General features: G+C 54.8%; 3 protein-coding genes across 3 annotated transcripts; 2 read left to right on the forward strand and 1 right to left on the reverse strand.

Moving 5' to 3' along the window:
* Positions 1-264: 264 nt before the first annotated feature.
* TSSK3 (testis specific serine kinase 3) lies at positions 265-1,772 on the reverse strand (the record flags this gene model as incomplete). Its single annotated transcript, XM_081086654.1, has 2 exons — positions 1,613-1,772; positions 265-929 (listed from the first exon to the last, which is right to left on the reverse strand). The coding sequence occupies exons 1-2, from the start codon at positions 1,755-1,757 to the stop codon at positions 265-267; spliced, it is 810 nt and encodes a 269-aa protein (XP_080942780.1). The 5' UTR covers positions 1,758-1,772.
* Positions 1,773-2,230: 458 nt separating this feature from the next.
* On the forward strand, positions 2,231-3,090 carry FAM229A (family with sequence similarity 229 member A). Its single transcript, XM_081086655.1, has 3 exons — positions 2,231-2,468; positions 2,550-2,696; positions 2,884-3,090. The coding sequence occupies exons 1-3, from the start codon at positions 2,332-2,334 to the stop codon at positions 2,984-2,986; spliced, it is 387 nt and encodes a 128-aa protein (XP_080942781.1). The 5' UTR covers positions 2,231-2,331; the 3' UTR covers positions 2,987-3,090.
* A 6,379-nt stretch (positions 3,091-9,469) lies between these two features.
* On the forward strand, positions 9,470-14,024 carry LOC308516450 (uncharacterized protein). The gene is made up of 4 exons (XM_081087407.1): positions 9,470-10,352; positions 10,571-10,825; positions 11,110-11,194; positions 13,831-14,024. The coding sequence occupies exons 1-3, from the start codon at positions 10,303-10,305 to the stop codon at positions 11,186-11,188; spliced, it is 384 nt and encodes a 127-aa protein (XP_080943533.1). The 5' UTR covers positions 9,470-10,302; the 3' UTR covers positions 11,189-11,194; positions 13,831-14,024.
* The last annotated feature ends 5,408 nt before the right edge of the window (positions 14,025-19,432 follow it).

A 19,432-nucleotide genomic window follows, 5' to 3' on the forward strand; every position in this document is an offset into this window, starting at 1 on the left:
GTGTATGATTCTGGGGTCTAATTTAATTAACTTTAGTTAAATGCCCATATGAAAATCACTTGTCAGTCATAATAAAAGGGAAGTCTGAATGAGGCCCTCTGGTTCCATGCAGATCTTTAAAAGGGAAAGAAAAGTAAGGCGGGGAGGGTGTAGGTAAGTTTTAGGATAAGTAACTTAAAGTGTAAAATATATATCACCAGTTTAGAAGCGGGTTTTTGGGTTTGCTTTCTCCCCTGCTTTATTGGGGAGGACTTGCCATTGCTTTTATGAAGTGCTTGCTAGCCATGGATGCCAACTAACTTCTTCGATTGAAGGCCGGAGGCTCATGTCTGGTTCCAGCAGCTGCTTGAGCAAGTCCTGGCATTCGGCCGAGATGCCCAGGTGAGTGGGGAAGGACACCCCCTTCTGCTGCTGCCACAGCATCTTGGGAATGTCGGTGTCATCAAAAGGTAGGCTGGCGCAGAGCATGACGTAGAGGACGACGCCCATGCTCCAGACATCACCCTTCTTGCTGTCGTGGGGGATGCCCTGCAGCACCTCGGGGGCGGCGTAGGCGGTGCTGCCGCAGAAGGTCTGGCTCAGCTCCCGGCGTGACTTGGGCAACACCTTGGCGAAGCCAAAGTCAGTCAGCTTCAGGTTGCAGCCCTGCAACAAGGCGTTCTCACACTTAAGATCCCGGTGGGCCACGCCACGGCCATGGCAGTAGCGGATGGCCTCGACCATCTGGCAGAAGAGGGCCTTCGTTCGGCTCTCGGGCAGTGGCCCCCCGTTCAGCACGCAGTCAAATACATCCCCTCCCTCAGCCAGCTCCATCACCAGGTAGATTTTCCCATCGGCAGACTCCAGCATCTCGTACACCTGGATGATGTTCTTGTGGTCCAGGGTACGAACAATCTGGAGCTCCCGAGGCAGGAATCTCTGGATAAATTCTGAGGAGACAAGGGGAGAGGAGGGCATCAGCCCCGAAGAGCCTACTCCTCCCTCCCGTCTCCTGCCTTCCAACATTCCTGCCCACCATGTCTGGGGCTGGTGCCTTCTAGTCACAATGTCAAGTTCCCTTTAACAGTTTTAAACATCGGGATGCTTGGACTGTACAAAAAATAGTCATCTTATTTTTGTAGTTAATACATTATTCAAAGGAACTACACGTCAACCTCAAGGGCTGTTGGGAGCAGCCTGTGAGACCATGGATACCCAAGTGCTTGGGGATTGTTGGAGCCACCGAAGCTCCTATTCTGAGGCCTGATTTGCCCCCAGTGTGGTGACCCAGCTCCCCTCACCCCTGCCTCCTGACCCACAGTTCTTTCCATGAGCCTGGTCCTTTTCCCATCTCTACCACCTCCACACCAGCCCCTGCCCTCTGGGAGCCCTGATCATGGCCTCAGCTGATCTCTGTTCCCCTGATGGGCTTGGGTTCTGCCTCTGAGGACCTGTCACCTCCTGCCACGTTAATCTTAGGTTTTGGAGGGTGTGATGTTCCTGGACTCCCAGCATCCCTCTGTTCCCCACTGACCTACTCCAGAGCCACAATGGCTCTTGCAGTGATCCTTCTGACTGGAGGAAGCCCCCACCCACCTCCACCAGCCCTCCCGCCGAAGGGGCCCCAGCTCACCTTCTGGCCCTCCCATCTTGTCTATAATTTTAATTGCCACCTTTCTTTGGTGTTTTTTGGAAAATGCTTCTTTGACTTTGGAGTAGGTCCCTTCCCCAATGGTCTTGCCGAGCTGGTACCCATTGGAGAGCAGAAAGTCCTCCATGCTGTGTAGCGTCTCCTTCCTCTCACCCTCTCAGCTCATGCTGCCTCTGCGAGGCAGCTCTACTCCACCATAGCCCTTGGCCGGGTCCCTTTCTCCCCAAGGACTTCATCCACAGCAGCCCCTATCGCTAGAACATTCAGCCGCAGATGGTGGGGAGGGAGAGGGCCAGACATGTTTAAACTCCAGCCCAATTGTGATGTAAATGTGTGACCCTTGGCCAAAATGGATAGTGCCCCTATCTGCCCTCACCAGCACCAGCACCCAACCCAGCACCGGCTGAGCATCGCTGCGCCCCCACCCCCGAGCCGGGCGGTGAGTTGCGGCCCAGCCCGGCGTGGAGGCGCCCTCCGGGCTGTCCGCGCTGCCCAGATGCCGGGCTCCTCGTCCTGGACGCCACCGGGTGCTGGAGCCGCCGGCGCCCCCATCGGGCCGCTGGGGGTCTGCGCCACCCCGGCTCCAGGCGCCATGGCAGGAACCCGCCGGCTTCCTGCTCGCGGTGGGTGTCGGGCGGCGGGAGGGTTCCCTGGCGGGAGGAACGGGTTCTGTGAGGTCAGCGCGCCCGGCCCGGGTCACAATGCAGCCCGCCCCCTCGACGCCCGTGTCCGCACGCGCCGCAGACACCTGCCCGGCTCCGCCTGGACCGGAGCGTCCTTCCGCGGCCGGGGCTCAGGCAGCTGCGTCCAGCCTGGGACTGGCCTCGGCCTCCAGCAGGTGAGGGGCGGCCCGGGGCGGAGACGCGGGGAGGGAGCGCCCGGCGGTCCGCACGCGTCCTGACCGGCCCTCCCCGTGCAGAGCGACCCGGGGCCTGGACATGAGTGCCCAGGAGCCCCCTCAGGGTCGGAGATTTCCCATTGAGGCCGGAGACTCCCCTGGCCTTGCCGCCACCCCCGAGTCCCAGGACAACCCAGAGCCGGTCGCTACGGAGCACAACCGGGTCAGGTGAGCCGGCGCCCTGCCCGCGGCCTCCCTGCGCTCGGGTCGTCCCTGTCCCAGCGGGTCCTGAGCAAAAAGCCATCCCCAGACCGCCGCCCCGGTAAGGGCCCCAGGTCCACGCCCAACCCCGGAGACCCAGTGCACCCCGCGGATGGGTCCCCAACAGCGCCCCCTGTCGCACTGCTCCCCTCAGGCCGCTTCGCCGCTGCCCGGGCTGCCACTGCCTGACGCTGCTGCACGTGCCCATCGACGTCTACCTGGCTATGGGCGGGAGCCCCCGGGCCCGCGCCACCTGAGTGCGCCTAGCACGTCGCGCGCGCCGAGCATGAGACAATGATGCACATTTTAAAATAAAGAATGATGCACATTTTAATAAAGCACAGCATAAACTGTTCTTTCCACTCCGGGCTGGCCGTGTGTGTCTGTCCCGTCGGATCGGGCCGCGGACTTCTCTGCTTCATCCCATAGTATCTTCCCTGAGGCTGCCTCCTGCCTTGGGTCCTCCCAGCCCCAGGGCTCTCCCTTCGGTTCACTCTCTCCTGGCCGGGTGCCCACCCTTCCCCCTTTTCTGGCTAGTCATGCATGACCCCTTCTCTGGCAGCCTTTCCTCTCGGACCCTTTCCCCTTATCCTTCCTCTCCCCCGCCCCCCTCTTGGTCTCCAGTGGAAGTTGTGTTACTGTGCTCCCGGGCCTAGATAAGCTCGGGATTGGAGGGGGTGGGCAGACAACTTGAATAAAGAGAATGCCCGCCCACACCAGGCCCATTCAATTCTCCCAAGATGCACTTGGGTTTTGCTACCTGCTGCTTTGTGACCTGGGCATCTCTGGTTTTATTGGAAGACTTAGGGGCTGCCTCTTCTATTTTGACCCTTGGTTTCTCCTAGAACCGGTGGGACCAGAAAAAAAGATTGGGAAATAGGTCATTTGAAAAACTGATTTCTTATTCCTACTTTACAGGTGAGGAAACAGCCTTGAGAGCCATGCTATCCTACTCCTGTCCTCAGACTCAATACCCTGAGAGCCACCCACAGGAAGGGCCCATGTCAGGAAGTTACCTGGGAGTGTAGTATTTAAGCCGAACAAGTATTTTCCACTTTCCAATTTTGCTTTAATGAACCTATATTATTTTAATATTGGAAAAATATATGTAAGCCAAAGATCAGGTTCAGTCTCCTGAGATCTAAGTACAACTGACTTAATTTCCCTCCCCTAATCACAGAGGGTAGGAGGCCAGCTGTCCTCAGAGCACTTCAGAATCCCACGGTCACCTGTAAGGTGACTTCTCAACTTCCACACAAATGCTCCCCGAGGCAGTGCCAAATGTGGGAAGCTTATTGAAGGAGAGGATGCTGACCAAAAGGTCTACTTTGAAGTGAGGACTTTACGTGACTATTCGGCTCCTGGTCCTTTAAGACAGCGGTTGCCAACCGTTGGTCCATGAGGTCTGAAAGGTTGGCGACCGCTGCTTTAAGATGTCCTGATTCTTGAAAGCCCCCCACACCTATCTTTCCCCTCCACCATGATAACCCCTGCATCAGGCACTAGTGCTGGCTTTTCCCTCCTCCTTCACTGCTCTCCTCCACCCGTCCCTCCTGGAGAACCCCTCAGGGACTCCCAGTTCTGTTAGGTGGGACAATCCAGCTCTTTCCATCCCCACCAAGCTTAATGTCGGCCCTCTGCAGCCCAACAACCCATGCTGCTGCTCTGCAGAAAAAGGGCCTCGTTCCCTGTAAACAGTGCTCACCTCCTTAGGAGGATGTTTTCATTTTAAGGGAGAAAAAGATTATCAGGCTCTGTATTGATAGGGTCTCACCATTGAGAGCAACTGAAGGTAGCTTGAGCAAAAAGGAATTCGCTATTTTAAGTGACTTGGAAGGATATAAGTAGTGATTAAAGCAAGCACTGTAGGAACCAGGGCATCTGTCTGGCTATAACCAAGGATTCAGCTCCACCAGGACTGCCCCATTGTTCCTCTCTCATCCCAGATTATCTCCTGGGCAGGCAGCACGTCCACAAGCAGCTTAGAAATCCCAAGAAGCGAGAGGTGTTTCTCCCAGTCTCTGTGTATCTACCCGTAGAGCAGTGGTTTTCAACCGTGGCTGCACATTAGAATCACCTGGGAATCTTTTTAAAATCCTGATTTCTGGGCCCCATCCTCTGGAAATTCTGTTTCTTTGTTATGGGGTGAGGCCACAACATTAGTAACAAAGAAACAGAATTTCTGGAGGAGAGGTCCAGAAATCAGGATTTTAAAAAGATTCCCAGGTGATTCTAATGTGCAGCCAAAGTTGAGAACCACTGCTAGAGGGACAGCAACTGGCCCTTCTTAAATCATGTGTACACACCTTGGGCCAATTACCATTGCCAGGAAGATGGGAGACTGTAACTGACAGGCTGGGCCACAGGTAAGCCTCCCCTTGAGGTGTAAGCAAGCCCAGCCAGGTGATTGACAGCATCACCAGAAAATAATGGGTAAAGATGGAGAAAGAAACAGACCAGGAGCAGAGGCAGCTTATGCCAAGATCAGAAGATTGGTATGTCTGGGAGCGAAAGAGGCCAGAAAAGAAAGGGGAGAGATTGGCAGGGGCCAGGGTGACAACTCTCTTCTGTGGCAATGAGGAGCCTTGGGCAGGATGACCAGGTGTCAGGCCTCTGGGTTCTAGTTCAGGCTCTGTCCCTGGCACAGACAATACAGGTCCCCCAGGCCTGTGCAGGGCACTGCAGATTCAGTGGTGAACCTGACCGACTCAGGCCTTGGCCCTCACAGAACTCACATGGCTACCAATGAGCCACCAGGAGGCCTCACGCAGGCAAGCCCCTTCCCTTAGGGCCTCTTTCCCCACTGATTTAAAAAAAAAAAAAAAAAAAAGGCACTGGCTGATTTCTTTGGACTTTGCCAGCCCTATAATGCTGAATCCTTCCCATCTTGCCTTCTCCCATCTCTCTTACTTCTATTGTCCCATCTTCTCAACCTTCCTTTCCTTAAAATATATATAGTGAGGGATGCAATATATATTGCAAAGATTCCAGACACACACCTTGCCAATGGGCCAGACCCTGGAGCCAGTTAGGTCTAGAATGTCCGTGAGTGGGGCATTCTAGGTGGAAGGAGCACTGTGACAAAGGCAGGAGGCAGAAAAGTGCAGGGCAAGTTCAAGGAATTCAGTTCAACTTTCACCAATACCTACCTGGGCCACACCAGGTGCTGAGAGCCCAGGCCTGAATCTGATCACTTGTCCTTGCAGAGCTCAGAATTCAGGGGATCCAGGGATGAATTCACAGGAGAGAAGCTGGACTGAGACACTGAGTTTGAACTTTGTTTTGGGGGCGACAGGGAGCACCACAGGCTCCAATCTGGATCACTGCTCTTTCCTACTTCACATCATCTCCATTCTGTCCTCTGCCGCTGGTTCTTTCCCACGGAAAAAGTCACTGGCCTAAATTCTAGTCCTGGGTTTGAGTCCTGACTACCATTTACAAGCGGTGCAACCTTGGGCTAGTTACTTAGCCTCTCTGAGTCTCCTCTCTAAATCTGTAAAATGAGATTAATGACACCTGGTGGAAGGTTTCAGTAGTCATGTGAGTACAGCACCAGGCGGAATCTCTGGCATAGCTAGCACTTGAAGACCAAGAGAGGCTGATGCTGCTCCTACAGTTGGCTTCAAGGGACAGCAGAGAACTGGCCAGCCAAGTCCCCAGGGACTGGGTGATACCCAGCCGCCGGGGAGGGACTTGGGGAAACCCTCTTGCCTCCCTCTGCCAGCTTCCCAGCAGTTCTGCTCAGAAGCCTACGAACTTGGTAGGGGGGCATTTCCAGGGGAATCCCCAAGTGGTAAAAGCAGAGTTGCCTCCCTCACCCTGATCCCAAAGCAGGACCCCAGATCCCAGCCTTACTGTCTGGACCTGAGGAATGGGGAGGGGCCCAGGGAAAAGGCGATGCTTGACTCACTGCCTTCCCGTATTCTCTCAGACACCTTATTAGCCAGCCCCTCCCTAAGGACTCCTTTTAGAGGGAGGGGGTGAAGTACAGATGGACCCCCAGGTTACCATGGAGATGGCAGGGGAAGGGTTGCTATGTCGTCATGGCAACGATTGACGTCAGCACCATCTTTTCCCATTGCTTGATATGAAACGGGGGCAGCCACCCCAACCACAAGCAAGTTCCCATAAAACCTTCTCCCCTTACTGAGCCAATCAACCAGGGGTCGACAGGCTTAATATAGTTCAGGAGTTAAAAGCACAGACTCTGATGCCAGTCAAACCTTAGTTCCAATCCTCCTCCTGCCTCATCTTAGCTGTGCGAATTCCTTAAATGCTGGAAGTCTCCTATGTACAATGTGGGTACATAAGCTGGGGAACTCCAGGGTTCGTGTGAGGATCCCAATCCTGGAGAATCATGCTGGCAGTGGGCACTGGGCCAACTCATGTGAAGTCACACTGATGTCAGGGACTGTCCAGAGTCCTGACAGCAGGGGATGATGGACCTTCAGCTATAGACTCACAGTCCCTAGAAGGCTCCTGAGACTTCCAAGGACTGGGTCCCTGAGATTGAGCATCTCAGAATTTGGGGGTCAGAGTGGAGCCAGAGACAGTGGAATTTCCAGACTCTGAGGAAACCCCAGATATCACTTTCCCTGAAACCCCATCACATCTGGACTCTGACCCAACTTGCCTTTTGTCCTCCCCTCTGCCTCATCTGGGTCTCCTTAGCAGCCTCCTCCTCTTGGGCCTCACCTGCTCCTCTAGGAAAAATGATGAATGAGGAGCAGCTGGGAAGACTCAGGAAACCCCAAACCAGGTAGATCAGTGAGTTGGCCACCACAGGGATATGGGTGTCCCAGCTCCCATGGCCTCTCCGCACCCACCCTTGGGGTAAGGGCACCAGAATCATTTTCATTCCCTCTCTCTTTCCCAACCCCAGTCCCAATGACCACAGTCCATTCTGCCACTCCTCCAAATCAAGCCCTCATTGCTACTTACCTGGATTACTCCATCAGCTCCTAACCAGCCCCTCTGCTGTCTTCCTCGCTTGACTCCTCCAGTCTGGACTTGTTTTATAAAGACCACAAACCCAGCCATGTCATTCTCCTACTGAAATCTCATTCGTGGCTTCTTTACATCACTTGTCCAGCCACTGGACACCCCTCAGCTCTTCTCTAAACGTTTTTCCCACCTTTAAGCACACCGGTCCTCCTGCCTGGAATAGCCTCCTTTCCAATCCCACTGACCCTTCAGATCTCCACCAATTGTCACTTCTCAAAGAAGGCTCTGCCCACCTGTTTCTGCCCTCCCATAGCACCTAATTATCCCACTGTGTACTTACTATATTCTTTGATCCCTGCTGAATGGATTCAGTGAGGACATATTCACATCGACACCCCCAGGGCCTAAAATGGGAGGGCTAAGGATTTTGTAGAATGTCTGCAGATTAGATTAGCTAGCGAACGACTGCTTGGTAAGTCCACCGAGGAGAGGCCACAGTGCTGTAGAAGGAAAAGAGAGCCAGCTGGGGGTGTCCAGATGGCTTCCCTAGGGAACTGACACTGGAACTGAGATAAGCAGTTACCCAGGCAAAAACCTAGGGTGGGAAATGGCCCAGCATTGGGATTGGTGTGTGCCATGTGTGAACTTTTTGCTGAAGACATTGGGCAGAGGGACATACTCATGGTTGGAAAGAGAACCCTAGTTGCTTTGTGGGAACTGACGGCCTAAGAGATCCAGAGTGGCAGCAGGAGACAATCGGGAGGCTGCTGCAGCCTCCCAGGTACAAGGCCACAGGTACTGGGACCAGGTGTGAGCAGTGGAAATGGAGAGAAACAGTGGGATTTGGGTGTGTCTCAGAGGACAGGATTTTGTAGCTCCTTGAATATTGAAAGGGAAGAGTATAGAACCAAGCCCAGATTTCTAGTTCAGGCAACGGAGAAAAGGGCCAAGCTAGGGAACATGAGAGAAAGGGCAGGTGCTGGGCATGTTTCCTGTGAGGTGGGACATCTGGGGGGCAGGGTCCAAGAGACAGGTGTGGAGCAGGGAAGAGAGGTCAGGGCTGAAAGAGAGAAGTGAGTCCCTGACACGGGCGGACACCAAAGGCACGGGAACCGATGAGAGGAGATTCCCTCGGGACAGACCGCAGGGCCCGGGACACCTATGTTTAGGCCGTGAGCAAAGGAGGAGAAATTTGCCATGTGGCAGCAATTAGTAAGATAGGAAAATCAAGAGTGCAGTGTCCAGAAAAACGAGGACACAGAGTACTTCAAACAGGAGAGAGTATGTGGCTGTGTCAGGTCAGATAAAGCCTTGAGAGCATCCTTTGGATTTAACAACAAGGTCAGTGGTGATGACCTTGGTGAGGAAAGGTGGGGGCGGAAGCCACACCGTGTGAGTGCCCAGGTAGAGTGTGCACACAACTCTTTCAAGAATGTTGGCTGTGAAGGGATCTGGAGAAGGACACAGGGTTGAAGGAGGGCTTCCTTTTTCAAAGACAGGAAGGACTACAGCCTGTTTGTTTGCTGCTGGGAAGGAGCCGTCAGGGAGGGAGAGGTTGGAGAGAAAGAAAGGGGAAGGAATGAGAGGAGATTCCCTAAGGAAGGAAAAGAGATTAAATCCCCAAATGTGGTTGCACATTTTGGGGGGGTGGAGGTGGGGCAAGTCAGGACCTGCACTGGACTCTGGGGGCTCAAAACAGCTGCCCACTCTCCCCAGCAGCCAGTATGAGTCACTGGGGGGAAATAGCCCCAACTGGCAGTGTGGGGAAGGGAGCTGGGCCAGAACGCTGCTCAGGATCCCCAGGGGTTGAGGGCTCTGAGCCCTGAACCCCATGCTCTGGGCAGGACAAGGGCACAGAAGAGTTGTCTCTCTCTTCGTTGGGGGGTGGGGGGCAAACAGAGTAGTAGGAAGCCAGGGCTTTGCTTTGGGCTTTTCTCTACTCCTCTCTGAACCTGTTTCCCGTTCTGCAAAGAGTGGGTTAGACCAGATTAAGGACTTTTTTAGGGGGAGAGTCAGGAACCCTTTCTAGATTCTTTCCAGAAATATACTTGTGTCTGGAACTTTGCAGACAGTTTAGGGTTCTGAAGCTCCCAGAAACGCATTCCTGAACTAGATAAGAATTCCTGACCTCGAGCTGGCTGAGGGCCTCTGACATTGAAGAGGGCCCTGGAGCAAGGGGGAAAGGCTCTTAAAGGGCCCACTGAGCCGGGCTCCTCAACCTGGGCGCAGGGAGGCCTTTTGAGGTGTGGGTTCCACCTGAGCACACACACCATCAGGTGTGAGCGTGGAGGCTGGAGTGGAACGGGGAAGGTTTATTCAACCGGCAGCTGGCCTTCCTGCCCTCCGCCCCCTCTCGCTGCCTCTGCCCGCCCTTGCCCTTCCGTCCCAGGTCCTGGGGCCGTGTCCAGGGGACGCTTACGATCTGGTGACCAGCTCTCTCCCACCAAAGCGGCTGGTGAAGTCAGACAGCGGACTGGACCCGCCAGAGGGGCTGGCGCTGCCCGCCCCCGCGCTGCCAGCTGAGGCCTCTGCTAAAAACAGCCGGCCCAGGGGGAGTATGGGCTTTCGGGCCCCTCCACGCCCGGGCAGGTATTAAAGAGGCCGAGGCCGGCCAGGCGGCCTGGACACCATGCTGTTCACCGAGACTGCCCACTTCGTGGTGAACTTCCTTCTTTCCCGGTGAGGGGCTGGGGGGGAGGGGGGCGCCAGCAGTACCAGGGGCCCCGGCCTGGCAGGTGGGGGAAGGAGGCGCCAGGCCCTGGGGAAGCCCCGATGGGGGCCTCCAACCCCCCTCCCAGTCCCGCTGACTCCACCAGGAGTGACCCCGGCCTTCGAGGCGGCCCCTCCTCTCCCTCGTGGTCCCCTCCTGGGGTGACCGCTGCCCCACGTCCCCGCAGGCGACCCCGGGCCACGCCACCGCACCGCCTGGACCAGGAGCTGTGTTTCTGGGGCTGCCGGGGCCCGTCCCTGCCGGCGCCCGCCGCCCGCCGCAGCCTGGGCGACTACTGGCTGAGCCCGCAGCGCCGCCTCCCGCCCGGCGCCGCCTGGCGCTGGCCGGCGCGCAACCTGCTGCTGCTGCCGGGGGCCACGGGCCTGGCCGACATCCCCTCCGCGCGGTGGCCCAGCTGCTACGGCGCGCGCCCGCGCCTCACGTGAGCGAGGGACCAGGGGGGAGGGGCTCTGGGAGGGGAGGGGCCTACCGCCGGGGGCGGGGCCTGTGAGAAGGGGCGGATCCCCACAGCCGAGAAGCCAGTCAGGAGTTGGATGGGCTGGGCTTGACGGTTCCTGCGAGCGGAAGAAGGGGCGGAACTGCGGAGGGCGGCGCCTGAGGGGCTGAGAGCGGATAAGGGGCGGGGCTAGGTGGAGTGGGCGGAGCTCTGGGGGGCGTAGGGGAGCCTTGCTCCCATCTTGTCTGCCAAATTTTCCCGCCCTCCAGGTGGACGCACCGGTGGCAGAATATTAACTACCACTTCCTGGGCAAGAGGAAGAGACATCTAGTTCCTCTGCGCCCGTGAGAACCGGTAAGGGGCGGGGCCTGGAGAGGGGGCGACCACGGAGGGGCGTGTTGTGGGGGCGGAGCCTAGGGGAGGGTTGGGGAGGGGCAAGGCCTGAATGCGAGGTGGGTGCGCGGCTGCTGCAGACTTCAGGACCAGGAGGTGTTGAGCTGAAATGGAAGAGGCACGTGGGCCCGGCTGGTGTGGCTCAGAAGGCTGAGCATCGACCTATGAACCAGGTCAGGATTCGGTCAGGGCACCTGCCCCAATGGCAGGGTCAATCCCCAGTAGCAGGCGTGCAGGAAGCAGCTGATCAATGAATGATTCTCTCTGATCATTGATTCATCTATCTATCTCTCCCTCTCCCTTCCTCTCTGAAATCAATAAAAATTTTTTTTTTTTTTTAAAGAAGAGGCACACGGGCTGGGTGGGGGTCTCTGCGGGGTTATTTATCCCTGCCTTTCTCATACCACCACACACATATTTTAAAAGATTAGCATATTTTAACTATATTAAAATTCCTGTTCTTCAGAAGACATCTAAAAAAGTAAAATAAGAGTTCCAAACAGGGCTTCTCAAATAATGCCAACTTTGTGCCCTGCATGAGGAGTGCTGGGACCAGTTAGGTCTTGGCTTTGGGCACCAACTGGATCAGGAGTGACTCCAGCCCTTGGCCTGGTGACTAAGCTGAATAACCTCAGGGAAGGAAGGCCAGGTCCGCTTGACAGGCACTGTCATGGTGATCATCCTGTGTGCGGCATGCTTACCTTTCTGTGCATCTCTGAGCATCTGCATCCTTTCAGCATGCCTCAGTTTCTGTGTATCTGTCTATCTCTGGCCTCTGTGTCCATTTATTCAACAAATATTTATCAAGGGCCTTTTTAGTGGTTTGTGTCAGGTTTATACACTGAGTCACAGGGTTCACATTTAGTGAAACAAGCAGTTGAAGTCCCTGCCCTCATGGAGCTTATATTCTGGTTGGGGAGACAGACAATAAAAAGGGGTCAGAGGTAAAATGCTCTGTGTTTAAGAACAAGGTGGGCCAGATGCTACTTTATATGCAGTGGGCAGGATTTGGTCGTGTTCACAGACCTAGAAGAGTGCCTGACTCTTGCTTGGGACTCAGTCAATGTTGAATGAATGCATTTGTTGGTCAGAAAGTCTTGACTGAGGAGGTTAACTCTCAGCCAAGGCCTGAAGAACGAGGGGGTCAGCCACTCCAGACCCCGGGAAGAGTGTTCTGGACAGAGGAAACAGCATGTGTCTAGTGCAGGGGTGGGCGAACTTTTTGACTCGAGGACCACAATGGGTTCTTAAACTGGACTGGAGGGCTGGAACAAAAGCATGGATGGAGTGTTTGTGTGAACTAATATAAATTCAAAGTAAACATCATTACATAAAAAGGTATGGTCTTTTTTTTCAATAGTTTTATTCATTTCAAACCGGCCAGGGCCGTAGTTTGCCCAGGGCTGGCCTAGTGGGTGGCCTCTGGCCTCTGGCTGGCTGTCCTCAGGTACCCCTATTGCCATCTCTGTTCCTGCCTATTGTTTTTGTGATCTTGGGAGTCACAGGGCAGGTTTAAACAGGGCCCCTCCAGGGTGTCTAGAGTGAGGTCACTGCAGAGCTAATTCACCCCACTGAACCATTCTGGCCTGACCAGGCTGGCCTGGCAATTTCCCTAAAAGCAACCCCTCCCACCCCCACCCCCCCCACCACCCCACCCCCACCCCCAGCAGCCTCAGTCCCCAGACCTCTGGCTCCTTTCCAGGGTAGTATCCTGCAGCTCGGAAGGAAGGAAGTCCTTCGTCCTGTCTAACCACAGTCTCTGCTGGCCAGCCCTTCCTCTCATTCTGCCTTGTGGGCAGAGGGGAGGAGATGGGCTGGCCCTGTGGGAGCAGGTACTGCCTGGACTGAGAGCCCAGTAAAGACCTGACAGAGTGGGGGTGACAATGCCCCTGCATTCCCCAGGAGATAAACCTCAGAGGGGCAGAGGTAGTCATTCACCTTGGAAGCCTCTGCCACATCCATTATCTCATTGAAGCCTTCAACACGCCCCTATTTTACAGATGGAAACTCAGGCAGGCCCAGAGAGGAAAACGTGGCAGAACTGGGACCAGAACCCAGGTCTCCTGATAAAGTAGAAATAATCATAACAAATAATATTTATTGCACATTGATCTCTGCCAGGTACCATGCTTAAGCGTTGCATTCAATTATCTTTCTTTTAAAAAATATATATTTGTATTGATTTCAGAGAGGTAGGGAGAGGGAGAGAGAGATAGAAACATCAATGATGAGAGAGAATCATTGATTGGCTGCCTCCTGCATGCCCCACACTGGGGATCGAGCCCGCAACCAGGCATGTGCCCTGACCAGGAATTGAACCGTGACCTCCTGGTTCATAGGTCCATGCTCAACCACTGAGCCACCTGGCTGGGCTCAATTATCTTTCTTAAGCCTCATCACACCCCTGGGTGGTGGGTACCATCATTATTTTCATTATCCTCCGATGAGACTGGGGCTCCGAGCCATTAGATGACTTGCCCAAGGGCATCTGGTAGTTCATGGCAGAGCGGCATGTAAGGCCAGGCAGCCTGGCACGCTCAGCGACACACCCTGTGCCCTGTGGTTCCAGAGGAGTGTCACAGATGTCTGTTTTCCAGAGATTTGGGAAGACAGACTTCAGGTTCATCGCACGATGGTCCTGGAGCTGACTTGTGCCAAGCCAAGATGAGCAGAAGGATGGCCTGGGAGCACTGCACAATCTCCTGCCCCTCTCTGAGGGCGAAGATGACCTAACTCTGACCTCTCCTGGGCTCTCTGCCCTTTGGTGCCCAAATAAAGCCGCTTCCGCCTCTCTGTGGCTCTTTCAGTTCTCCCCATTCCCACACAAGGAGTTAGACTGAGCCCAGGGGTTGGGGGCATCTGCTGTCACCCCCAATCTCCCCACTGCACCCATTTCCACCCATGAACCCCCCAGTAGGGTAGACTGGATGAATCAGACCTGGCTCCTGCTCTCCAGACTCTCACAGTGATAGAAAGAGAAAGGCAGAGATATACTTCAGCTCAGTAAAATGCCACGGGGGCGGGGGAATGATGACACTGGTTTCTATGAGGCACAGAGGGTCTTCTGGGCCAAAAAGGCTACCGGAGGGGTCCCTTGAGCTGAATCTTGATGGGTGAGCATCAGGGCAGGCACACACGCGGCACAGCAGTGCAGGCAGAACTGGCAGCGTGGAGAAAGGTTTGGTGATTTGTAGGCAGAAATGGTCATCTCACTGATGGAATGGTGAGACTGGCAGCCAAGTGGACTTGGACTAAAATGTAGCTAGTTGGGCTTGGCGCTTCAAAGAAAAAAATTTTTTTTTGCTTCAAAGAGTTTGAAGGCCAAAGTAGGGAGTCAGACTTTCTCCAGAAGGAAGTAGGGAGGCATGGACAGGTTTAAAGCAGGGGAGGGACATGGTCCCGTCAGGTCAGGGCATCTCCAAGCCTGGAGCCCTCCGGGGTCTCAGGTCCACGCTGGTGGGCAGTGAGTGGTCTCCAGCCCTCAGTCAGTTCCAAGGTGCCTGGAACCTGCCCCCCTTACACACTCTCCCAGCTCCCACGCAGGACTGAGTCCCAGCGCTGGTGGGAACCCTAAGCCCAGAGGTATGGCCCTATGTGGTGGGGAGAGCCATTCCTTCCTCCTGGCGCATCTGAAAGTCCTCAGGAGTGGTTTGGTCTGGGTTTTAAGAGGAAAGTAGAAACTCAGAGAGCAGAGAAGTGGAGAGGCATTCGAGGTGGAGGGAACAGCATGTCCCGGCCCTGAGGTGGTCGAAGCTCAGCCTCTGAACTAAAAAATCCAGTAAATCTGAAGTTCAGTGGACTGAGGAGAAAATGAGGACAAGGGGGCCAGGAGCTCAATCTCTCAGAGGCACCGGGGGAGGGCCACGGGGATGCCAGGCCCCTTGTGCGGATAGAAGGGAAGGAGAATTTGTGGATGGGCTGGGAGGGGACAGACAGATAAAGTATGTGCTGGAGGGGGGCTCCAGAGGGTGTCTTTCTGGGAAAAGTCACTAAAAGGAGGTCCCAGGGGGACACTTTGGGGTGCAAGACAAGAGAAAGAGAATCCTCAGGGTTCTGGAGAGAGGCAGATTTCTTTACCATTTAAGGAAGATATTGAGCCAAACAAATTTCCCTCTGAGCAATTCAGTATCTGGTCAGCCTGGATCAGCCTGGTCAGTCCCTCTACCACCTGCCCCAGGAGATTGTTGATGGAGAGACTGCCAGGTTTTCTCAGGGTGGTCCTAGAAACCTCATCTCCTCGCCCCGGGGCAGGGAGGGAAGAGCGGGAAGGAAATGGGCGCACAGCTGAGTGCTAACTTTGTGTCAGGCCTTTGCCGGCATGTCATGTGATCGAATCTAGGAACATTGTGGAACTTCTCGGGTGCTCCTCGTCTCAGGACCTCGGTTTTACAGGCTTTACTGGTGGCACCAGCTCGTTTATCTCACAGCAGCCCTGAGAAGTGGATACTGTTATTCCCATTTTACAGATGAGAATACTGCGGCTCAGAGAGGGCCTAAAGAGGCACACAGCTAGGACATGATGAAGCCAGCTCTTCACCACACTGGCTCAACACAATAACTCATTGAACCCTTTCCACAGCCTGAAGTGGCACCCAGCGCCCTCATTTTAGAGTGGGCATGGTGAGGGTCAGGGTGGGGAAGAGGCTTGTTAGGGTCACAAAGCTGGAAGATAACCGTACTTTGGGTCCAGATCATTGGAGGAAGAGGCTGAATGGGAGAGGTGATGAGCAGTGTGCAGAGAAAGGGGTGGGACTGGGGACTGTTCTGGGAGAGAATTTTAGTTTCCCTTTTAAAGGGACTTCCCCTAAGTGGGGGATTTTGGCTGGAAAGTTGTAAGCAATCCACATTCCACCTCTTCCCCAAAGACTCTCAGGATCTAAAAAGAAACTGAAAGTTGGGAAAGTGGAAGGGAGAGGCTCAGGGCAGCCCAGAAAAACAGGATTGAATTTCTGGTGACTTCATCAAGCCTGGGGGAGATATGTCGGTGAACTGAGATTACACACCTCTTGGCTATTGGAGAAACAGCCATCGAAACGGCTGTGGGACAGTGCTGGGGCCCTGTGCATTACGCAGCCCCCCCCCCCCCCCCCGCACACACACACCACACCACACACAGAGACCAGGGGAAACGGGAGGGAAAGGAGTATTGGGATGATCACTTAGTAAGTTCTGTCTAGTAACTTATTAAGTTGTGTCTAATAACGGGTATATACCTCAAATTAATATAATAATGCATGTCAATTATAATTGAAAAATATAAAAATGGTATTTTTAGGTCTGGGCTGCCTAAAATTCTGAAAGGAAACTTGCAGAATCCCTGTCCCTGTGATTTAGTGGCTGGTTGCATGGTGGGTCCCAATAAAGGCCCTGAAGTAGCTCAGTATCTAGACCAGGTTCAAGGCTAAGTGATTGGCAGCGAGGCTGCAGACCTGCATCCTCCTGACTACCTTGTCAGAACCTAGCATACCCAGGATGCCAGAGAATCACGTCACCGGCCGCCAGCCCTGTGACTGCCTTGCCGACATCTGACTGCTCCTCCCAGACCCAAAGCATCAGAGCCCCTTGTGGATGCCTCGGTCTGAACTTAGCATGGCCCTGCTCCGCAGAGCTCCTGAAAACCACTTTCTGCTAGTCCTGCCCTCCCCCGCTCCTGCTCACGTGAACTCTCCTCCTCGGGCCTTCGGTTTCCTCCTCTGTAAATGGAAACAAAGATGCTACCTATCTCACTGGTTGGAAAGAATGTATGGGAAGCAGCATGTAATCAGTGCTAGCAGCTTTGGTTATTATTACTGCTGATCATTCCTGCCTTGTTAAGCGCCATGTCAGTATGAAAGATCTCCTCAGTGGCCCAAGGTCTCCATGATTCCGTCCTCTGGGGTTTTCCCTCCCCCTCTCTGCTGGCTCCCTGCCCGGCTCCTTTCTGGGGTCATCTGCTGCCTGCCCCTCCAATGGCAGTGCTCCTTACCGCCCTGGTACTTTGTGGGTGACCTCATGTGTTGTGTGGCGCCTGTGAAAAGCAATGATCGGAGGCCCAGATTTTGTGGGGTCAGTTCTGACTTAAAACCTTCTGTCGGTTGTCCCTGGATGGTCTCTAGTCAGGCTGGGCCCTGGCCTTTGTGATCTCATGTCTATGTGCTGAAGTGTCCTGGTCATCTCCCCGAGTGTCCTCTGGGCACCTCACACTCAAGTCTAGATTCAGCAAACCCCTCCCAATTATTTTTTTCCTCCGATGCCTTGTCTCAGTCAAAGAATTCACTTTGCCAGCTGTCACCCCCAAACAGAAATGTGGGCAACAACTTCATCACTTCCTTCTCCCCACTCAACCAAGCCCTTCACCCCGCCAGTCACCGGATCCGAGGGAGCCTGTCTCCTGAACTTTGCTCCGGACTAGGCCTCTCCCTCTGTCCACGTCCTCACACAAGCCATTTGCTGTTCTCCCTTTGTCCTGCTCTAAGCCCTTCCTCCATCCCCTGGCCCACCCACCTGCCCCCTCTCCACGCCGCCCACGATCTGGTTTTTCTTCTCCCCCTTAGGCATTGCCTGTCTTCCCTCAACGGGAAGCCCCTGTGAGCAGGGCCTGTGTGACTCACAGCTGACACGCTGCCTTGGTGAGAGCAGAAGGAATTCCAGTCTTTGTGAGTCTGAACCAGCGCCCGACCTCTCACTGTACAGATAAGCAAACTGAGTCCCAAGAGGAGAGGGGACTGGCTCACAGTTACAGAGCAGGAAGAGGCAGGCCTGGGCTAGAACTAAGGGCTCTGGGTCCCGGTGATGTTCCTGGAAGGAGACAGGGACCCTGGGGCTGGGAACACCCCTCGGCCCAGCTGGCCCAGGAACCAGCCTGCCTCCTTCCACACCAGACCCCGCCTGAGCCGTGCCAAGTGACCGTTCCTGAGGCCTCCACGGGGACCTCGCCACGCGCTGATGCCTTCCCCCATCTCTGGCCTTTCCTGACCAGGAAGCCCATCCTCCATCGCTGACTAGGTAGTGCTTACTCCCACCTCACCTGGCATCTGATCTGATCCCCACCACAGGGCCCCCCTCAGAGATCCCAAAATGCCCCCCCCCCGCCTCCTTTATGGGACAGTGTTCTCTGCTGCCCTCCTCCATCATCCGCCCCACCCTACATCTCTCTGAGGTCCCAGGCTTCCTGCCAGGGAAATTCATTCCTTTCTGTCCATGGGGACGAGGAGCTTCTCAGACCAGGGCCGGGGGCTGAGCCTTACCAGAGAGCTGGGAACAGATGGGGGATGTATGAAAACATGGGGTTTCTAGTCTCTGCAGCTTCCCTTCCCCCATGTATCCTGGAGTCACCCTGTTTTCCCATTCCTCCTTTCCCTGCCACTCTTCCTGGCCGAAGTTCACACCTCAAAGATTCTGACCACCACAGCCTCAGGGACCCACTGAAGCACACCCAGCACCCATGAGCACACATACAGAGTATTCACTCTTGTCCACACACCCATAGACATCTTTTACACAGCCACACACACTCATAGGAATACACCCCGTCACAGTCAGACAATAGTCAGCAACATGCAATCTCAGGGACAGACAAGCACACACCCAGAAAGTCTCAGAGTCACCAAGAGTCACCCTAAATACACACAGTCACACAAGGATGCAGACTCACACAGCCACAGCTGTACACACCTGGTCACACACACGCGCGGAGTCACAAAGTCTCACACACAGACAGATACAGAGCAATACAGTCACACACACAGAGAAACAGACACACACAGTTGCACACAGGCCCCTGGAGACGCAGAACAATGGACACATTGTTTGGGCTGGCAGCAGCTGGGGAGGAAGGAGCAGCAGTGTGGACACAGGAGGCTGTGGGGGCCGCTGTACCCACCCCCTCACTCCTGCAGCATCCTCTAAACCTCTTCCTTTTTCCAGAAGCCAGATTCTGCTGGGACCTAGATTTGCTGAGGGACTGGGCTCCCATGTATCCCCCTGCCTGCAGCTTCCAGCAACGTCTGGTGGATAATACAGCGGCTCCCTGTGGACCAGGCTCCTTCTGAGGATCTGGGGACTCAAGGTCCTTTAGCTCTGATGCTCCTTTCTCCTCCTGGGATTACCCAAGCAATTTGCCTCTCACCCCCGAAGGGCAGTGCCTGGAAATCAGGAGCCTTGAGATCTGCTCTTAACCTCTGACCTCAACTTCTCCTCAACTCACCCACACCCTCCAGC

Source organism: Myotis nattereri (assembly GCF_964212035.1).
Source record: "Myotis nattereri genome assembly, chromosome: 3".
NCBI lineage: Eukaryota > Metazoa > Chordata > Mammalia > Chiroptera > Vespertilionidae > Myotis > Myotis nattereri.